This window comes from Urocitellus parryii, chromosome 10 (genome assembly GCF_045843805.1).
Source record: "Urocitellus parryii isolate mUroPar1 chromosome 10, mUroPar1.hap1, whole genome shotgun sequence".
Classification (NCBI taxonomy): domain Eukaryota; kingdom Metazoa; phylum Chordata; class Mammalia; order Rodentia; family Sciuridae; genus Urocitellus; species Urocitellus parryii.
The window spans coordinates 52726254-52748971 of record NC_135540.1 but is presented as its reverse complement, the minus strand read 5'-3'; the positions used below and the strand labels follow the sequence as shown (position 1 = coordinate 52748971).

General features: G+C 32.6%; 1 protein-coding gene across 2 annotated transcripts; it reads left to right on the top strand.

Annotated features, from left to right (window-relative positions):
* The first annotated feature begins 97 nt into the window (after window positions 1-97).
* Window positions 98-22507, top strand: Ints12 (integrator complex subunit 12). 2 transcript variants are annotated; one of them, XM_026404652.2, is made up of 7 exons: window positions 98-198; window positions 8021-8185; window positions 9529-9681; window positions 11389-11576; window positions 13034-13193; window positions 16903-17049; window positions 20644-22507. In XM_026404652.2, exons 2-7 carry the CDS (start codon window positions 8030-8032, stop codon window positions 21226-21228), a joined length of 1389 nt encoding a protein of 462 aa, XP_026260437.1. In that variant the 5' UTR covers window positions 98-198; window positions 8021-8029; the 3' UTR covers window positions 21229-22507. The 2 variants fall into 2 exon arrangements, with proteins under 2 accessions (XP_026260437.1, XP_026260438.1); XM_026404653.2 differs by lacking the exon at window positions 98-198 and adding an exon at window positions 623-708.
* Window positions 22508-22718: the final 211 nt, after the last annotated feature.

Sequence of the window (22718 nt, the reverse complement as noted above, 5' to 3'; positions counted from 1 at the left end):
AGAATACCCGCGCCACCCGTCATTCATAATCCGGCGGACCGGAAGCCGATGGGTTACGTCACTTCCTTCTGTCTCACTGCCAAACGTTTCCCTCGCCTCTGCTGCGGGAACCTTTGTTTTACCTCTTTCGGAGCCGGCTGATGCGCGGACCGGTTCGAAAGAAGCTACCGGGAACGGAGCGAGTGGCGGGGCGGAGCGGTGAGTTATGACGAGGGACTTGCTCCCAGATGCCTCTGGGAGGCTCGAGACCCCCGCGAGGGGCGTGTGGGAGCTCTGTGTGGTCTTGGTGTTCTCGCTTAGTTAGAGTAAACCTCGTAATTTGCTGGTGGAAGCGTGCCCCAGCCCGATCGCTCTCCCCTTAGAGAGAGCACTACTGCCTCCTCCGAGGGTGTTGTGGACTAGGGACCCAGCTCAAGGGATTAAGTCCTTGGAACTGTGTCTTGGTCCTTAGAGGGTTATAGTGACCTCTCTGTACAGCTCTTTAATCATCATCTGGTTCCCGTGTCAAGGACCTTCCCCGTGCTAGGCCCTCGGTGCGTTTTGCTTGATCAAAGGATTGACATTCGTTTTTACTTGTCTCCTGCCGTTTTTCAGCTTCTCTACAGTTTGACTAATTTTGGATTCGGGGCCTTTTTCGCTTGTCCTGCGTTTCCAGACGTGTCTCTGAGGCATTAATGTAATTCAAGGCTGAGTACTCCGTGGAGGAATGTAAGGGAGCATCTTTAAAAGAATATTTATCTAAAAGGATTGCAAAAGCGTTGCAAAGACATAAACAGAAAGGTTTTCCAGACCCGTCGTGAGATAGTAGCTGTAATATTGCATTCTGCATGAATTGAGTCATTTTTGTTTATCTTGTGCACATGCAGATGATCAACTTTGAGCTGATTCTGAGATTATCATGTAGGGTGGAAAATGAGGTCTAGGAAATAACATTTATATTTATAACTACCCAATTTTGATTGGACAAACCCAGAAAAAAAAATGACATTTAAGCAAAAATCTAGTTCTTTGATTCAATAAAAATGTAAAAGCACCCATTAAATTGCAAGAACAGAGAAATAACTGAACAAAAAATCCCTTCTCTGGTGAAGTTTACCCTTCATTGACATTAATGAATTTTAGCCAAGTGAAAGGTTAGGAAAATAGCCTTGTAGATAAGAACATTGTACAAGTTGCTAGTCATACAAGAGGCGGGTTTTGTTTTGTTTTGTTAACATTTGGTTTTGTTGGAGGCTGGAGCTTCTTTTTTACCTTTTGCTGAAGTGACCTGGGAATGATTAGAATTATGTAGGAGAGAGAAGATGGTTATACTTTGCTTTGATCACTTAATCTAATAATTCTATATCCTTCCTTTTGTGATAATTTACAAAGAAGCAAAAAAAATAGTAAAAAAAAAAAAAAAGTACTCAGTTTTACAGGGATAATAACACCTGTGTGAAAAAGAATGTGGCTCAAGGTAGACAGTCCTGGCACCATGAAAAAGTATCAAAAGATACCTTAGAAAGAAACTATTAAAAGAATTTGGGGTGGAAAAACATAGCAGATTCCAGAGTCTTCATGAGAAGTAATATTTGAACTGGGAATTGATAGGATGTGGAAGTTAAATAGGTAAAAAGCTTTCCAGGCCGAAAAAAAAAAAAATAGTATTGGCTCTGCTGTAAGGAATTTCTGGGTCTAAAGAATGGAGGTCCTCTATGTCAGTTAATGAATTGTCTTCTAAATGCCAGGCCAAGAAATTTGGGCTCTATTTTGAAGGCAATGGAAAAGCTTAATTTTTCAGACAAAAATAAGAAAAAGAAAGCTGCATTTCACAAAAATTAATATGGCAAATATTGAAGTTAAGGAGAAAAACTAGATTATTGGTATAATTCAACTAAGCTAATTTAGACCTGAGTTTTAGTAGCAGCAGTACAACTGAAAAACAACACATTCTGAGTCAGAACCTACAGGATAGGCCGGCTTATAGTTTTGGATATAAGGTATAGGGAAAAACTCAATGAGAGAAAGATTTAGACCTCAGACCTCATTAACAGAGAGTTATATCATTTACTGAAATAGAGTACAAGTTAAGGTACTTTTGGGAGAGATATTCATAATATCAATTTTAGTTTTAACTGGGTTTGAGATACCAATAGGGCATCTAGGTAAGCATGTCTGCTAAGTAACTGGGCATATGAAGTTCCAGTTTAAGAGAGATTAGAGTGAAGGAAAGATATATGAAATAATTTGTCTGGAGATGATAGTTAAAACATAATATCTATAAAATTTCCAAAGAATAAGTTGGTAACAGAAATAAAGTAGCTAAGGATATAATACTTGGGCAATACTAAGAGCAGTAGAAATGAGGCAATGAGCCACAAAAATAAGTAGTTAGAGGTACAAGTGGAAAAAACAAAACAAAAAAAAATATATATATATATATAAAACAGAACTTATAGTAGGAGAAACTTTTCTGAAAGAGAAAGTACTGAGCTTATATTTACTTGATCAGCATTTACCAAAGACCAGCTGTTTGCCTGGCATTCTGGTAGATACGGAGATTACAGCAGTATGTAAAACCTATCCAACCCTCAGAAAATTTACATTTGATTAAGAAATATAGGTATTATTTATATGATTAACACTGATGACTGTTACCAGTAAATATAGAAAGTTTGGGAGCCATACAATAGTAAGACTTCTAATTTTGTTGAGGAAATGAGCAGGAAAAAAAACACCCTGAGACTTGAAGGACGACTAAAATGTGGTAAGGCAATCTTTCTACTAAAGCATTGAGATAAGAAAGGTTATGATATATTGGAGGACTTGAAGTAAGTCATGTGGCTATAACAGAGTGAGAGTAGCCTGAAATAGAAGGTAACATTTAATAATTTTATATTTTGTGCCATATACTGTTGTAACTAATTTAAATTTAATACCAGATCATGTAAGGCATTAGAGATCTTGTTAAGAATCTTGTTCTTTAACTTTGGACCATGAGAAGTGATTAAAAGTATTTTTAAATAAATGAAATGAAAAAATTTAAAGGAGGACAAGAATGGTTATGGAGAGACCAGTTAGGCTATTGCACTAGGCCAGATAATAGATGATGATAAATTGAGTTAGAGTGCTAGTAGTAGGAATTGAAAAAGATGGATGGATTTGAGATATATTTAAGAGGTTTGGTGATTGAATTTGGGGATAGGAGTTGAAGAAATGGAGGAATTCAATCTGATTCCCAGTTTTCATGCTGTTACAATGGGGTAAATATCATTTGAGAAAGATAATACTAGAGGAAGAACTGATGAGAAGAAAAGTGTGTATGAGAGGTTTTATTAGGAATGTGTTCATTAGGAGGTCCCAGTGAAATAGCCAGGTCAAGCTGGCAATTGGATCTTGTAAGAGAGGCACAGTCTGGAGAAAGAAATTTAAAATCATTGGTAAAAGACCGTAGATCAAATGATCTAGGGTACAAGCTGTCAAACTATAGAGTGGATCAGACTTGCCGAAGAGAGTTTAACACAGATTTCTAGGCCTCTCAGAAAAAAAAAAAAAAAAAAAAATTCAGTAGGTCTGGGAGTGGAGACCAGAAGTTTTCATTTCTAATATATTTCCAGGTGATGCCTATACTGCTGATCCAGACAACATGTTTTTAAAGAAGGAGTAAACTAAGAATTCCAGAATCTAGCCTTGAGGATCTCATTTTTAATTGAAACAGGAGGAGCCTTTTAAAAAAGACTGAGAAAGAAGTAGAAGGGAAAAATTCTATTTATCATATTTGCTGAAAAATGACTTTGGTAAAAGCATTTTCATAGAATAGTGAGGCAAAGGTCAAATTGAAGAAATTGCAGTCCAAGTGGAAGGAATGAATAAAAAGTGCAAAAAATAGAGATGTTCTGAGGAAGTTTGCTAGAAGACAGGATAGGAAAGTCTCAAATTTAAATGCCACTAGAAAGAAAAAGTCATAAATAATAAAAAATATTATAATTTATAGCTCAAGGCTATTATTTTCCAGTAACAAGGAAAATATAGGATCCAAGTACTAGTGGCATTGTGTAAAGAACCATCTCCTTTTCTATCAGGTGGAAAAGTGGAAAGGATGGGTAGCAGGAAGTTGGTTTAATTCCCAGTGATAGCTTCCGCTTTCTCTGTGAAATCAGTGAGGCTATCTACTGAAGTAGAGATGCACTTTTAAAGAAAATGGAAAATGTATAACTGGTATTTGCAGGAAGTGGGAAAGGAGTTTATCAGGGAAACATGATAGGATTGATAAATTGTATTGAGGGCCAAGATGAAGTTGGTGACTCTGGAGATACAGAGTATATATGTATTCCTCTCATCTATACTTAGAATTTTGGTGTAGACAGGGAGAAAATAACTGGGTGGTGTCTACACATAGGTAAAACTACAGGACACTGAGGCAAGGATGCTTACAGTGCTGGCAGAGTTATTCAGAGGTTAGACCATGCAATGTAATATGGATAGGATATAAAATAGCATACTACATTAAATCAAAAAGGATAATAAGAAGTAGAGAAAAAGATCATTGCTTAGTGATGGAGATTTTTGTATTACTTATATACATTTCCTATAGAATGATCTAATAACTCATTCCTAGAATGATCTAATAACTCACTCTTACCAACACAACTGCTTTTATTTCCCTGGGTCATTGACAGTTTTAAAGTGTTAAATATTGATTTCTACATTCTCTCCCCCCCCCTTTTAAGGCAACACTTAGGTTTCTAAATTAAGCCTTCATTTAATATATTAAATTTCATGTTTTGTTTTTCATTTATATAGGACTTTGTTTTCCTCAACTTTAAGGTACAGTAAAAATAATATGGTTCTTTTACAATGTACATTAGTTATAGGTTTTAAATGTACAGGAAAGGAATTGTATGGAAGTAACACAATTTGGTATAACTCAAGGAAAATGTCTTTGGTACAGCAAATAACATACTCCTTTATGACTTCCTTATGACTATGTATATTTTCCAGTAACAAGGGAGAATAAAAAATAGAGAAGGCAATAGAGATAGGTGGAATAGGTAAAAAATTAAAATATAAAAGATAAAACACATAACCATGAGTTTTTTACTTTAACCTTAACCATTGTTTCCTGTTTGGTGAGCAAAAAAATTTGGGCATGAAGGTGCCAGTAGGCAGAAAGCACAGGGAACCAAAAATTGGAGGCCTTTATAAATTCAAAGACCAGGTGGAATGGGAGTAAAAAAAAAGAAAAAAATAAATAAATTGAGAAGAAAGGTTAACTTGTTACCCTGAGGAAGTTACTGATTTAAGGCTATGGAAAAGAGTGGTAGAGATGGTAGTCAAAAAGAAGATTGATTGTAGTCAAAAAGAAGAGTACTGTGACAAGTTTCAAATTTTACTGGCTGAAGATAAAGCACCTTAAGGTTGAAATTCTAAATAAACTGAGTGTAGAAGTTGGAGAAGATCATTGATAGATTCTCAGTTGTCAAAGATGATGGCAGGGAGAGAGGAATAAGAGCCTGGTGCAGATACTTTATATATTATTAACAGTGAAGATGCCTATGTGAACTTCAAGAGATGATAAATAATAGTCATGGACTATTTTTCTAAAAGAAATAATGTAAAGTCAAGTTCTCTGTAGACCTCTTTTTTACTCTTGAGAAGGAACAAGACAAAGGAACACTGCCTTGGTGGAGGTTATAAGGGATGTGATGTCATTGAGGAAGTGGTGAAAGTAAAGAGAGATAAGGAGTGCTTGAGGAAAAATGGAAAATGTAGGGTAATAGAGTTTATAATTAGTAGGAGCTAGCAATGAAGTTAACGTGGAGAGGCAGAAGAACTGAGCTGAATGAGAGCACTGGAACAATTTTGAAGTAAGATTAGTTTGTACCTTAAAGCAACTATGATGTATAAAGAGGAAAGGGGAAACTGAAAGTTGCTAGATAGACTAGAGCAGTGGCCTCCAAAACTTTTTTCATTTATTCCATGAGTTAAAAAATTGAGAGGGTCTGTTTATGTGTATGTATACATATATATGGCCAATTACATGCATCACTCTGTATATTAATATCTTATTTTGTAATTAAAAAATAGAAATTTTAACATTTTCGTCCACATTGTATACTACTGGACTTGTGGACATGTCAGTAATTAGACTGAGGTACAAAGCCTGTTAAGTTGTGTAATTACAAAATTGTATATAAAGAACTGACTTCAAAGTTTAAATATTGGTATTTATGATTTCTTATAATTTATGTGCTGCTTTCACCTGATTTTAATATAAACTTTTTATCTCTTATTATAGAAATATGTAACAATACTTTGGTTCCATCTTTTTTAGCATATAAATTTAAAGTAATTTCTTTCTAGAATACTACAAGGTTTCTTTTAGGTATCAACCCTTGGTCAGTGTTCAGTAAAACAGATTGTTCTGGATATAATAAATCCCTGTACCCTTTACTTACATAAAATTAGGCCAATAGAAAGGTAAGGCTGTGTTCCCTTTGTACATTCTGGAGGAGTGGCAGGTTTATACCTTTAATCATGGAAATTGTACTGAGAAGTTGTTTTTTCCTTAAAGTATACATGATCCCCAACTCCATGAGTAAATTTTAAAATAAACTATCTTTTCCTACCACTTTATAGAAAAAATATATATAATAATACAGTTTTAAGCAGTGACAAGCCGCTTTTCCACTTTGTCAAATCCTTACTAATAAGACTGTTTGAACAGTTACCTTTTTTTTTATAGTATTGGCCTTTGGACTCCTTTGTAGAGGTGATTTAGATGATATTTTTGTAGAGCACAGAATTTGACAATAACTTTGAGTTTATCAAATAGATAAATAATGCCTTCTTGGAAACTTGAAAAAAAGCCTAAGGGTGTTTGCATGTGCTTCCTGTCAAACATGATGAGGGAAGTAGAAGGAAAATGCATAAAGAAAATTCATTTTTGGCCTGTGCTTTCATATACCATGATTCAACCTACAACAAGCTTTAATGGTATTTTAAGTCCCTGAAAATAGAAGATTACTGTAGAATCGCTGACAGACCCTTCACTGCAGTGAAGCTAGTGTGTTGCGTTATTATAATATTAACCTCAAGGATAGAAGAGAAGTTCAAGCTGTAGTATATTGATCAAAGGATTGAACACACAAAAAATACATTTTTATTTTAATAATTCTTTGCCTGGAGAGATATTTGAAAAAGTGACAACCAAAAGTGGAACCACCTGATAGCACTGTTATTAATTAAAAGCAAAACTTTTTAATGTTTTAGAATTTTCTAAGCCTTTGATGTACGTGTTCAACTATCTCAGCTTTTCTTTAAGCTCCTTAAGACACACAACATTGTAGGCTCTGTGAGATATGTGTAGTAGATATGGAGCCATCCCTCAGAAACCTTGCTGTTTGTTTTTTTAAAAAAAATAAGGTTAATACATGAGATACCACAATCTAAATGTGAACTAATAAAGTTTTTATTAATATGTTTTCTGAGACAGTCAATATTTGGGGCAGAGCACTAAGGAAGTGAAAAAAAGAGTAGAGGTAAAAGTTGCAGTAGTTACTTCTGTAGCCATCAATTAATGCACCTTTTAACTGTTGCCCTCCTGTGACCTGCCTGCTCCCCCACCCCACATGCACACTAAATCTTTGTTTTTATTGTAGAAATAGGTTTAAGAGGAGAAATTTTAATATGTAGTAAACTTGGCCTAAATTCAGTTAGTTTCCTTGTGCTGAAACTATACATGTATCTTAAAACACCTAAGAATGCGCTCTGTAGCATGAGGGATATAATCAGCACTTAAAATTATGTCATGGATGTAGATACATAAAAAAACATAACACTGGTTGTTCCAGATGAAAAGAATTAGATAACACCAGTCAGGAATAAGAAACTTTTATCTGTAATAACCTTTTGGAAATTTTAAATTTTGTATCATCTTCACAGTATTATCTACTATAAATAAAAGAACAAAATGTATAAAACTTTGACTTAAGTCATTGTCCATTTTCACTAATTACCTCTACCTCTTTTATTCCTTCAGGTGTTTGCAATGGCTGCTACTGTGAACTTGGAACTTGATCCCATTTTTTTGAAAGCACTAGGTTTCTTACATTCAAAGAGTAAAGATTCTGCTGAAAAGCTAAAAGCACTGCTTGATGAATCCTTGGCTCGGGGCATTGATTCAAGTTATCGTCCAACTCAAAAGGTACCTACATAAATAAAAAGCTTGGAAAGAAATTTGTAACACTTGTAGTAGTATAGTGGTAATATTTAGACTATCTCACAACAATCTCTGCCATGATAATCTTTCTTTCTGGCATGAAGAAGTTGTATTCTTTGACTTTCTTCCCTTAAGCTTTCAGGGAACTGTTAAATCACACAGAAAAGTTAGTTTGGTCTAGGGAATATTCTGTTCCACTGCCTGATGTGTATAGAGACCTACTTTTTCACAATTTACTTCAGTTTCCAATACTTTATGATCAGAATTTTTTTAAGGCTGCTTAAAGTAATCACAGCTTTTAATTATTCTCTTAATGTTTAGGGACAAAAATATAATAAATTAAAAGGATAGGGGTTTTTCAACAAAGTAAATTAAATATGGACAGCTTAATTTAAGGGAAAAGTAGATATGGATGAAATCAGATGTGTAACTCCAATCTTGATAATAACAAAGCAGCTAGTGTCAGTCATTATGTAATAAGAATATATGTTTTGGAACCAGAGAAACTTTTTAAAATATAATTGTATAATGATAATGATACCAGCTTGAACATTTACTGTGTCCCAGGCGCTTTGCTGAGTGCTTTATGTGTTTAGTTAATTTCAATTGTGATAATGATCTTTTGTAAATAGATGTTGTTTAAATGCTTGACATAGGTATTGTTCAAAGTGTTCCCCACATTTTGAAGTGAGGAAACTGAGAAACAGTAAGTTCATTTCACACAGACTCTGATTATTGGCAAAATGAGAATAATAAGATTTCAGAATTGTTTAAATTATGTTATCACCTAGAGTAGTATCTACCTGGCACATCATGGGCTCTATGTGAATGACAATGCTTATTGTGTTCTTTAACACCTATTAAGACATTCTTTCAAAGTTTTCAGATCTGGGAACCTAGATACCAGACTGAGAAGGGGGAGATAGAATCACAAGATTTGCCAAAGTTCAATCAGAATCTGAAGCTCAAGGTGGGGTGATGTCCCAGGCTCAGTGCCTAAGTTTCTCTAGTATATATCTTTATAATCACTATCTTTGTAATCACTTTGTAATCACCACAAAGAAATTTGGGGAAATGATGGATATATATGCATTTTATTGATAACAGTGATGGAGTCATGGGTGTGTACAAATGTCAAAATTTATCATACTTTATACTTGAAGTATATGCACTTTGTATATCAATTATTTCTCAAGTCCTTTAAGAAAAATATGTTATATTGGCCATGATATCTTAGTTTTTAACTGAAAATTGTTTGGATTTATTATCTATTCTTTACAATTTATTAGTCTGGATATTTTAATTACTGTTATTTTTTTATTTTTTAGGATATGGAACCTCCCAAAATTTCAAACACAAAATCTATTTCTATTAAGCAAGAGCCAAAAACATCATCCAGTCTTCCTTCTGGCAACAATAATGGCAAAGTCCTTGCAACAGAAAAGGTAAAGAAGGAAGCTGAAAAGAGACCTGCTGATAAAGTAAGATTTTATTTTAACTTAATTTATGAAAAACTAATTCAGATGTTTCATAGGCAAAAATAATGTTTTTCCTTCTTCTTTTACATAATACTATGTATAGATACAGAATAACCATTCAATAAATATATTTTGATAGCTGTAGATACTGAATTTTTGAAAAATGAGTAAAATTTAGAAGCATTTCTCTTAACTATTTACTGAAGTCATTGTCAACAGATATTTGAGCCCTGGGGGTGTAGTAATTCAAATGTAAGCTTTACTCCATAATTCAGAGATTTTGGATGGAATGGTTATAAAGAAATAAAGATAGAAAAGAACCAGGTGCTGTGGTGCATATCTGTAATCCCAGCTGCTTGGGAAACTGGGGCAGGAGGATTGTGAGTTCAAAGCCAGCCTCAGCAATTTAGTGAGGTCCTATGCAACTCAGTGAGACCCTGTCTAAATAAGATATAAAAAGATCTGGAGATGTAGCTCAGTGGTTAAGTAGCCCTGGGTTCAATTCTCAGTACAAAAAAAAGAAAAGAGTAAAGATGTAAATGCCTAAACATGAATTTTGTTACCTAATGGTGCACCTTAAGTATAGATAATTCTGAGACTGTATATTTTAGATGATTTCTGCAAATAGTAATTAGAATTTTAGTAATTAACAAAATAATTACACTAAAAATATTTTCAATAATTTGCCCTCAAAGTGGGGGCATACTTAATGCATATTTTCATACTTTTACTACATAGTGACTGCTCATAAACTACATGATATTACTTTTTTGTACTTTTAAACTTATACACATGGTACATACTGTGTATATATGTCCTCTGGTGGGGGAAAAAGTTATTCTCCACTCAACAATGTGTGTTATAAATTTATATCAACACATGTTGATCTAGATATTTATTTTAGCTACCATATAAAATGCATTCTATGAATAAAACAGTTTATCTATTCCCTTCCTGATAAGCAGTTAGGTTATTTTTCCTTTTACTTTTATAATGGAGCTTTCTCCTTATCTCTTTATGGACATATTAAATAGTATTTTAAAGCATTATTTCTAAAGTGTATGTAATAGGGTATCTACATCTTCAACAATACTAGGCTTTGCCAAATTGCTATCCAAAGCGGATGTATTAAATTTATAATCTAACCAAAAAAGTACAAGAATTCCAAATTCTTCACATCTTACCAGATTTTGATTTTTGTTCATCAGGTTTATCTATAATATTTATGTCTTAAAGGAGCCAGAATTAGCTTTAAAGCAATGAGTTAAGTCTGGGTGGCTGGTAAATAGCTCATTATTTACTTTTTCTCAATGTATTTTAAATATTAGTAGTTCATGATTTAAAATATTTAAAATAAAAATAGCCTTAATAGTGCTATTATTTATCAAATCAAAGCATCTTTATAAGAAAAAGAAGATAGCATAAGTAAATTCATTTGAACTTCCACAATTTTTTGATAGAATGCCAAGAGAAATACAGATATATACTAAACTATTCTGATTTATTTATTTATATATTGCTATTTTTTATATGCTGATTATAAATTAGTTATAATTCCTTTACAGATCTTTAGTGGGCATATCTGGCCTTATTTGAAAATATCTGTAAAACAGACTTGGTCATTGCACACTGTCCATCTTATTTATCAGTGATTTAAAGTTTGTTCTACTATTACTTTCATTATTATTTCTGATTGGGTACTTTTTATAGATGAAACCAGATGTCACTGAAGGAGTTGATATTCCAAAGAAACCTAGACTAGAGAAACCAGAGACACGATCCTCTCCCATTACCGTCCAAACAAGCAAGGATTTAGCTATGGCTGATCTTTCTAGTTTTGAGGAGACTAGTGCTGATGATTTTGCCATGGAGATGGGATTGGCCTGTGTTGTTTGTAGGTAAGTTGTAGTTTGCTACAGAAGATGATTCTTCTCCTTTTTTTTTCTTTTTAATAGCAAACATCTTCCACCTCTCCTCTTCTCCCACAAAATCATTGTAATTAATGGGTACCTTCTTTTTTGTTTTGATTATTTAGGAGTGAAGAGGAAATAATAGATTATTACCTTATGAATTATGTCGTATGGCAATTTCAAGATGTTAATCTTGAAAATTATCAAATTTTTTATCTTCTTAACTATAGCTTCTTTAATCTGCGTGTTATAGTAACCCTTTTTTTATTCTTGGATTCTCGAGGGGAAGTGATTATTGCATATTTCTGTTCAGTAGTAGACTTAGTTTCCTCCATCTTTCTTTTTAGAAAGTCTATGTCACTTTTTCCTTTCTGAATTATTGATAGCACTCATAAAAATAAGCTGATATATATCATTTCCTAAAATACCATTACATCTTTTTCTAAGAATAGTGGAAATGAAAGGGGCATGTAGGTTATATTAAGTGATGTTTAAAGACTTGAATGCATAGTTACACAAAACAGATAATTCTGCTTAGTATAAAACACATTTCAAAATCAGAAACAGCTTGATGTCTGGGGTTAGTTGTAAGTGTTAATTGTTTTCATCACCTAACAACAAAAATGATTGCCATCTTTGTTGCTATTTACTTAATAAAAATGTTTTCATTTGAGTACATTGAGTCTGAGTAAGCAACTGTATTTTTGTAATTCTTATATAAAATAATTGTGCTTCTAAATAAGGTCATTTGTGAGAACTTCATTGTTTTCAGATATATTTTTTAGCTCAGCCTTTACTATGAAAGTTACAATTTTATAAATAAATGGTAAAGTATTAATAGGGAGTGATTTAGTTAACTGTAACCCTTCTTCAAGAGACTCACTATAATAATCTGTATATGTGATGATAGATTTTTGTGCTGTTAGAACTTACCTTTTTTGGTACGTGTATTACTTCATTCTATTCATTTGATCAAACATTTATTGAATGTCCCGTGTCTACATAGTATTATGCTAAGCATTGTAGATAATTAGGTTCAGTTTTTATATTTTGGTAATTCATTAATGATGATGACAGAACAATTTAACAGCTAACTATCATAAAGAAATTTAATAGATAAAGCTGAAAAAGAATTATGAGACTGTTAGAGTACTGGTCAAATTCTACTACCGTTTGGGAGAATGAAAAAAAAAATGGGGAGGAAATGAAGAGAATATAGCCAAACTTAATTAGTAAGTCCTATATATTTATTGATGATTGGGCATACACTTTTAAAGACAGAAAGTGTTTTTGCAGGCTAAATATTGGGATTTATGATTTTTTTATTTGTTTTTCTGGGTTTCTTTTTTCTTTGAATATACTAAACTTTACTGGAACAATCCTGCAATGACTTTAAATTGTTATATTCAGAAAGATATAATGTTTAATGATATATTTTTTCTTAGACAAATGACAGTGGCATCTGGTAATCAATTAGTAGAATGTCAAGAGTGCCATAATCTCTACCACCAAGATTGCCATAAACCCCAGGTGACAGACAAGGAAGTGAATGACCCTCGCCTGGTGTGGTATTGTGCTCGATGTACCAGACAAATGAAAAGAATGGTAGGAATCATATTTTTTTCTATTTTAAACTGTCTCTCATGCTTTTTTTTTTTTTTGATATGTGCTTTCAGAATAAAAATTTGGACATTTAACATTGAAAATAAAAATAAGCTGATTATTTTAATGTTTGTATATATAGTATATTTGTGGGATTTGTTTTCTATGCCTGAAAATTACATTACATGCATTTTTCTCTGTTCAGATTTTAACTATTCTAATATAGATTAGCAGGATTGAAGACTCACTAAATATGAACATTCCTTATTTATGTCAGTGTATTTATAAGCAGCATATAATACAATAAAGCACCGTGAAAAGTGGTAAGATAAAAAGCCTCAGTGTTTGTTGAGTCTGCTAAGAAAATATGTCTATATCTAACTGAGTTTAAACCACCAAACTTACAAGTTGTATGCAGAGGCAGCATCTATTCATGAATCTTTATCTTTCCATCTATGTGTGTCATTTTCTCTGGCCATTTATCTCATTTTCCCAAAATACTTTCTGTTTTTACTGTTCACTAACATAACTTGTTATATTGGATAGTAATTCATTTCATAATTTTCCCTTTAAAGAAATTAAGAAGTTGCTATGTAATTCAATGAGGTCTCTCTTCCCATGCCTTAGATTAAGAATTCTTTTTTTTTAATTTTTTTTTTAGAGAGAGAGAGCGAGAGAGAGAGAGAGAATTTTTTTTTAATATTTATTTTTTAGTTTTCGGCGGACACGACATCTTTGTTTATATGTGGTGCTGAGGATCGAACCTGGGCCGCACGCATGCCAGGCGAGCACGCTACCGCTTGAGCCACATCCCCAGCCCCAGATTAAGAACTCTTGATAGAAGAGATTTCATGTCTGTTAAAGGCATTTCTACATAAATTTCCTGACTACCTATTTCTTCTTAAGGTCAAAAGTTCTTAGTTAAAAGTAAAAGTTCCAGATATTCATTTTGTGTTTAATTTGTTAAATCAGAAATATGAAGTGTTTTTATTTATTCCTGTAGAAAGTAGTAAAATTTTAATTGTATTCATACTTTTTGTTTATAATAGTAAATATCTTTGACATGGTACAATTTTTTCGTTTAATCTGATTTTTATTTAGTTTATAATTTAAACCTGCTCTCTAGTATCTTAAACAAAATTTTTTCACTTGAGCAATATAGTGCATTTCAATATATTGACAAGAAACCACCAAGAATTGATAATTGTCAAAAGAATGGGTAACAGTATTCTATTTTTAGTATATTTCCAAAGTTAAAAAAATTGTTCCACTGTAACTTTCTTAATCGCTAAAGTAAACAATTTTCTCCCACATAGTTTATATCAAAACTGTATTTATGGTTCTAACCCTCTTTCTGCATGAGGTTTTACAGCTGACTAGATATCCTACAAGTCCTTTAATTTCAACACCTTTAAAATTTTAAAATTGTTCTCTAGTTTTTTTCCCACAATTTACCTGAATTAGAAAACATTCTTGATGTTCTCTTAGTTCTATTTTAGTTTGTTTGCTAAATTTGTTGATTTTACCTCTTACATATCTCTGTCTCTTCATTTCTCTTATTATCCTGTTCCACAACTCTGTCACTGTTTATTGCAATAGTCCCTTAAAAGTTCTCTTTGCTTCCCTTCAACCTATTTTATTCACTATAATATTTAGAATTATTCAACTAAAATTCTTAACCATGGGCTGGGGGGCTCAGTGGTAAAGCGTTTGCCTTGCATGTGTGAGGCACTGGATTCGATACTCAGCACCACATAAAATAAACAAAATAAAGGTATTGTGTTCATCTACAACTAAAAATATATATAAAATACTTAGCCAGTCTTATCTAAGTAACTCAAGTAGCTCTCACTTACTTATATGAGTTTTATACTCTTTAGGGTACATATATGGGCCCTCTGTTTTTGAACCACAGCTGCCTGTGAAGCCTTCTCTCTCACTGCTTCACTATATACTAATATGCTCTGACCTTGCTAGATTAAGTGCATCATTTCCTGAACATCTGAACTTTCATGTTATGTATGTTCTGTTTCTAGACATCACCTTTTCATCTAAGTAGTGTTTATTCTTATTTGCTTTGCAAATGAAATGAATGAATTACATGAATGAGATGAGGTTTTATTCATTTGTGTAGCATCAGAGCAAGAACCCAGGACAGGACACTTAAATTCTGTTGTTCTCATTCTAAGATAAGTAATATGGAGGAAATGTAGATCAGTACCAGAAATCAAGAGTCATATTTCATATTTTACCACATATAGTCTTCTAACATCCTTAATAATACTCTTAAATATTGCTTTATAAGTAATGTTGAAGGTAGATGTACTTTGATGTGGAAATTTAATATAAAAAGAAGCATTAATTGAGACTTACAGACCAAGATTATGTAATATGCAGATCATAGCAGAAGATGATGACACAAGAAAGTTCAAACAAGGATAAAATAGGTCAAACTTGGGCTTACAGAATGGAGACAAATTATTGACAATTTCCTCGGTATTGTATGGACCTGTGAGTATTGTCCAAGACTGTGGAATAGCTGACTGAGAGTATCTTTTCCCATACAATATAAATAGGCTCCTCTGAATTGTTTAATTATCCTTTGTAAATAATGATGATGAATAAATAATAACTGTTATTGTTGCACACAACCTATACCATATTCTTTGCTAAACTCTTGTTTATGGGTTATGATTCATTCTCATAAGCCACCTTTGAAACAGATGGTACTATTCACTTGGCAGATGAAGAAAATGAGCCTTTTAGAGATTTACATGTTTTTCCTGAGGAAACATAGCTTAGGAAGTAGTGAGCTGTATTTTAATCCTGCTTCTATTTGTCTCTAAAAGCTGTGCTCTCAAGCACTGCATCATACTCTTTACACAGTTATTATTATCTACCTATAAAACACTAAAGTAAAACTGAGAAATGACTAGAATTTATAGGAGAATTTAGTAGCATGTTTAGTTATAAAATAAAGGAAAGATAAATTATTAGACAAAATAAACTGAAAATGCTTAGAAAGGAAAAGGTAATGAAATTCTTTCTTGATAACATAGAAATTTTTATTTATGAACTTTCTGTAAGGATTTAGTTCACTTAGTTATGCAATGTAGGAAAAACTCAGAAATGTTCATTGCTTATCAATAAGTTACTTTTCCCCCTCCCTATTCTTTTTTAAAATCATATAAATGATCTAAGCTGTTTTTAACTTACCCTCTAACTTAATGACTCATGCTTAAACCCCAAGAAGAAAGCTCTTAAATGCACTTAATGACAAATAAAGCTAACTGGTTGCATATATGATTGGCCTTCCAAATGCATAGGTTTAGCATCAGTGGATTCAACCAACTACCCAATGGATCAGAAATATTGATGGGGAAAAATTATTGCACATGTATAAACTTGTTTTCTTTGTCATTATTTTCATAACAATGTAATATAATAACTATGATTATTTCCAAAACAATACAACTATGATTTCTAATGCTTAATATTAATACTATGTAGAAACTAATGAAATGTGTCAAACTACTAATATGATGATGATCATAAAAATAATCTGTCTTAACAGTCTGTATTTTCAGTGTTGTCACAATATTTTTTTAAATATTTACCTCTATTTCCATTCAGTGATTAGTCCTATGACAAGTTTCATGTTTTATGCATTCAATTAAGATTTTTGTATTAATTTAATACACTGTTTTTACAGGCTCAAAAAACTCAGAAACCACCACAGAAACCAGCCCCCACAGTTGTTTCTGTAGCTCCTGCTGTCAAAGATCCATTGGTTAAGAAACCAGAAACTAAACTCAAACAAGAAACAACCTTCCAAGCATTCAAGAGAGCAGAAGTCAAGGTACATTCCATTTCATCTTAGTCTACATTTATATCTTAATTTATTTGATTAAATAATAGTTACTTAATAAGAAATTTCATTAGAAACTTTATATTTTGAATTTAGATTCATTACTATTAGGAAAAAAAATCGTTATTTTATCTCTATTCTTTCTCTTTTTGTCACAAATAGGAACAATCTGTGATCATTTCAAGATGACATTTCTTGTTACTTTGTGTAGTTAGATACTTATTTGCAGGAGGAATTTCAGTTAAATTCTAAGTACCACTGCCTGCAGTAGCAATAATTTTATACCTTATAGTACTTGAACTGATCATCCTCTTAATTTTTTTTTCCCCTACTCATTGGGTATTAAGGAAATTTTCTTACATTGTCTTGTTTTTCTCCTTTATTATCATGAATTTTCATGGTACCTACTTCTTATACTAAGGGTTACTATCTAATGTATAACACTTTTCTCATTCCTAGGTTTGCATTACATTATTTATTACTAATATTCTGGAATTATTATAGAATAAACTATTGCTATTAATAACAATACTTTTACTGAGTTATATATTCCAATTTTAAGCGTAATACTAAAGATACAGGAAGAGAATATTAGCCCTAAGTTCTCAAAGATTGAATCCAGAAAATCTAAGGATACTACCTTGTCTCAGTATCTATGAGTAGTAAACTCAAGAATCTTGGAGTGATGAAAAAGGTTATCAATACAAGGTACTCTGAGAAAGGTACTACCATTTATTTGCAGATCATTTTTTATTTAAATTTACTAGTGAAGAGTTGATATCCAGGGGATATTCATTATTGGTTTGTCATATAGCAATTTGGCAAACTGAGATAGGAAAGAGAAATACTAGTTTATTAAAACTAATTTGGGTTGCTATATCCAGTACTTACCATTTTTTAATAATTTTTATATTAATCTGTTATTAACGTTTATTTTTATGAAATCAATATGACAAAAATCAATTAAAGTCTTGGCTTTCATTTTCGTCTGCTTATGAGGTTTGGGTGTTTTATGATTAAAATGAATTACTTTACTATGAAAACATTTTGTTGCATTTACATGTAAAAAAAAGGCTGTCTAACTTGAATAATGGCAAGAAAAGTATAGTTAAAAATATTTGACAAATTTATTTTTCATACTGAATAGTAAGAAAATTACTTGGTCTCCATGTTTGTTTTATTTTACTTCTATGTGTCCTGATAATATTATAAGCCATCTGTCATTGTGCTAAAAAGCAATACCAGGCAGTGGCACCATTAAAATAAAATGCCAAATACATAGAACTTGCTTTCTTGTTGATACTTTATCAATGTTGTTCTTTTTAATTACTTCAAGTGGGTTTTCTTTGGTGAAGTTTGTTGAAATATCACTTAGCCATGTGGCAGACAGTTTTATGTTTAATAGAAAGAAAAGAGAAAAAATTTAATCTTTTAAAAATGAAATTAAAAACTGTACTACATCTGTGTTCTTTTGCTTTTTTGACTAATTTTTTTTCTTATTACCAGTATGAATTCCTCTAGGAATTTATTTCTTATATATTTTTTTCTTATCAGTATAATCTCTTAAGATAGTTACCATACAATATTATTACTTAAAAACAAATCTTAATCATTTTTCAGAGCATGTGAACAAAAGTCTGGACTCCTCCTCTTACAAAGCAAAGATCACAGAGCATACTACTTGGTTACTTTTCCATTGGTTAACAATGTTGCTGGATGCAGTGGTACACATCTGTAATCCTAGTGACTTGGGAGGCTGAGTCAAGAGGATTTCAAGATTGAGACCAGCCTCAGCAATTTAGCGAGGTCCTAAGCAATTTAGCAAAACCATGTCTCAAAATAAAAAGGACTGGGGATATAGCTCAGTGGTAAAATCCTAGGTATTAAAAAAAAAAGAAGAAGAAGTATATATGTAAACACCAAACATTATCTTGTAAAAGCGAAAAATGTTTTATTAGTTCTTGCAGAGTTCAGTTCTAATATATAACCTGATATATTTTAAGCATAATAATAACAGTTTTTTTAAAGTAGGATATTTTTTTATGAGGCTTTACCCATTACTTATGTGTGACCCTAACACTTTGGTGAGATCTTTTAATATGAAGGCAGAATATCATTAAGAAGTTCAATTCAATCAAGGCATGGTATAATCCTCTGATTATACCATATTCAGGAGGCTGAAGAGGAGGATCACCAAATTTCAGGCCAGCCTTAGTAACTTAGTGTGACTCTGTCTCAAAATAAAATGGACTCAGGATGTAGCTCAAGGCAGCACCCCTGGGTTCAATTTCCAGAAACAAAACAAAACCAAAAATAAGGAAGTTCAGTTCAAAATAATTTGAACAAAATATAAAAGTATATTTTTGCCTAAAGTGAAAGTGAAAAAAATTGTGAACAAGAGCAATACATATTTAGATTGTGGCATTGGTATCACCATGAGCTTCTTATTAGCCAAGTTAGGGAGTTGATAGAGTAGTTGAAGTGGTATATACCCTTAAGAAACACTTGGGAATAATTTAGACCTACCTAAATGCCACTGGGCACCTTATGAAGCAGTTGATAGTATCTTCTCTATGGAAGTAGAAATCTGTTATGTGATAATTTATAATAGAAATATGGACAAATTGTGACACTAAAATCATGAAATATTTTTATTTTTATCTATTATTTATTTATTTTTGGTACTGAGGATTGAACTCAGGGACACTCAACCACTGAGTCACATCCCTAGCCCTATTTTGTATTTTATTTAGAGACAGGGTCTCAGTGAGTTGCTTAGCACTTCACTATTGCTGAGGCTGGCTTTGAACTCTCAATGTTCCTGCCTCAGCCTCCTGAGCTCCTGGGATTACAGGTATGCACCACCATGCCCAGCAAGATATTTTTATCTTAATATATTATAAAAATTGTACACTGCCAAGTAGTTAACTTTTGTACACTTGCATGTATTTTGCAGTGCAATAGCTGCTACTCAAAATTTGGTAGCAATTTTTTTAAAAAACAAAAAATGGCTTTAGAATCTATACGTAGCTATTTTCTTTCTCTCACACATTCACTCAATAAATAATTATTGACTGAAGTTTTATCTCAGGCATCTTCCTCCTGAATATTTCAGTTGTGAGCGTTATTGTCCACCAAGAGTGGATTCAGTTTTCAAAATGATTCACAAGTCATTTGAAGAAAAGTCTAAAGAATGAGATGTTTTTTTCTGAGCTAGGTAATATTTTTTCAGGTTTAAAAAAAAAAAACAAAGTTGAAGTACTAAATCTTATTTTCTTCTCTGATTTGTAACAATCTAAAAGGAATTCCTTGTATTTTCTTTTGGAATCATTTGAACAAGAATACAGCATTCAAAATTTTTTGTTTTGCAAATTGTGACACTCCCACTAACTATGGATAAGTTTTGTTCTGTGTGTTTTTTCAGATCAATTTTTTAAAGAAACAAATTTTGTGTTACTATTTAAATTTTAGGAACCATTACTTTTGTTTTAAATGACTAAAAAGTAAATATGTTATATATTCAAGGATACTATATAGGTTTTGATTATACTTGGCTCTAATGTAATGTTTATTTTCTTTTTTTAGACACCTCCAGTTATTTCAGGAAATTCTTCTAGTACCAATGTTTCCTCTTCAGCAACTAGTGGCCTAACTGCGTGGGCAGCTTTTGCAGCCAAAACTTCCTCTGCCAGTCCATCAACAACAAAATTAAGTTCAACAACACAAAACAATAGTGGAAAACCTGCTACCTCATCAGCCAACCAGAAACCTGTGGGTTTGACTGGTCTGGCAACATCATCCAAAGGTGGAATAGGTTCCAAAATAGGTTCTGGTAATAATAGTACACCCACTGTGCCATTGAAACCCCCTCCACCTCTAACCTTAGGAAAAACTGGCCTTAGTCGCTCAGTTAGTTGTGATAATGTCAGCAAAGTAGGTCTTCCCAGTCCCAGTAGTTTAGTTCCAGGAAGTAGCAGCCAACTAAGTGGAAATGGAAATAGTGGTACATCAGGGCCCAGCGCAAATACCACTAGCAAAACAACTTCAGAATCCAGCAGCAGTCCCTCAGCATCCCTTAAAGGTCCAACTTCACAAGAATCACAGCTCAATGCTATGAAGCGATTACAGATGGTCAAGAAGAAAGCTGCCCAAAAGAAACTCAAGAAGTAATATGACTAGCCAGGTTTTTATATCATTTTACCCCAAAGATACAAAGGTTACTATTAGGATATAAATTGTTATACACTGTAATTTAATAAAAATCTTGGTTATCAAATTTCTATTATTTCTTACCTTAAAATATTAAATATTATTTAGCAAAATATGAAAATGTTTTAATTTTAAATCAGTCCTTCACATTTTTTATTAATTTTTATATTGTGTAAAAATAATGGGTAGAATGATTAATTCTTGATGAGCACTTCAGAAGATGATAGTATATGCAAATTTAAAGAAAAAGAAATAGTTCATTTAGCAAAAAGCCCAAGAGTTGATCCTGCTGAAAGTGGTGCCTTGCAAGGGCAGGGGTGACCCAGTGTAAAGCTTTCTTCTTCCCCTAATATTCTGAGTGCTCAGTGTCTGTTATCAGTGTCATTTCAACTGATTCCCTCTCTCCAATTTTTTCATCTTCTTTAAAATTAATTTTTTGTAATTAACTTTCCAGATTCCTCTATTATATCTTTGCCTTTTTAATCACCTCCTTTCAATTATTTCAGAATCTATTTCTTCCAATAGATTGTATACTCATGCCCTTTTGATAAACAGTATTTTTCTCACATTACCCACTTCCTTCCATGTTGCCAGTGTAATACATGCACATAGTATATAGCCAATAAATTTTTGAATATTGACTCATCCTCATTATGCACATTCCTGAGAACTGAGTAAAATATCCATTTCTAAGAGTCTTTGTGGATGGGAATTTATAACTTGTTTACTTACAGTTTCTTTTTATACCATAAAAGAAAAGGAAGTTTTCACTACTCAAAAATGTGATAGCATTTTATTAAATTATATAAAAGAGGCTGCTATACAATGATTAATTCTTGTCGATGTTTTGTACATTGATTAAGTCAGAAACTGCTTATAGTTTTGATTTGTTTGTCCCCCAAGATTTCATGTATTGGAAGCCCAGGGGTCATTAGTAGGAGGTAGTAGGAGGTCCTTAGGTCATTGGGAATACTGTTCTGGGAAAGGATTAAGGTTCTGAGGGCGCTAAGCTCTTACAGAGTGTGCTATTGTGTTATAAAAGCCTGAGCCTGACTCCTGAATCACTCTCTGGTTTCCTGTATTATGAAGTAATCTCTCCCTCTAGTATGAACTCCAATCATGATATCATCCTCCATGAAGTGGTGCAGCCAGGGGATTTGTTGTGAAAGCCTGTGACATAATTTTGGACTTTGAGTCTCCAAAACTGCAAGCTAAATAAACTTCCTTTCTTTATAATGTTGCCCAGTCTCGGGTATTTCATTATAGCAACAGGAAAAAGTAGCCAATATAGAAAGTGTGAAGGCTCCGAGTTGTTGCCTTATAAACTAACAAATTAGCTTCTCATCATTTTACATATATAGAATGTAATAATAATAGACCAGAAAAACTGTCTATTATTCCCAGCAAAATATAGCAACCATTTAATAATCCATGTATACCTCATTTCTTCT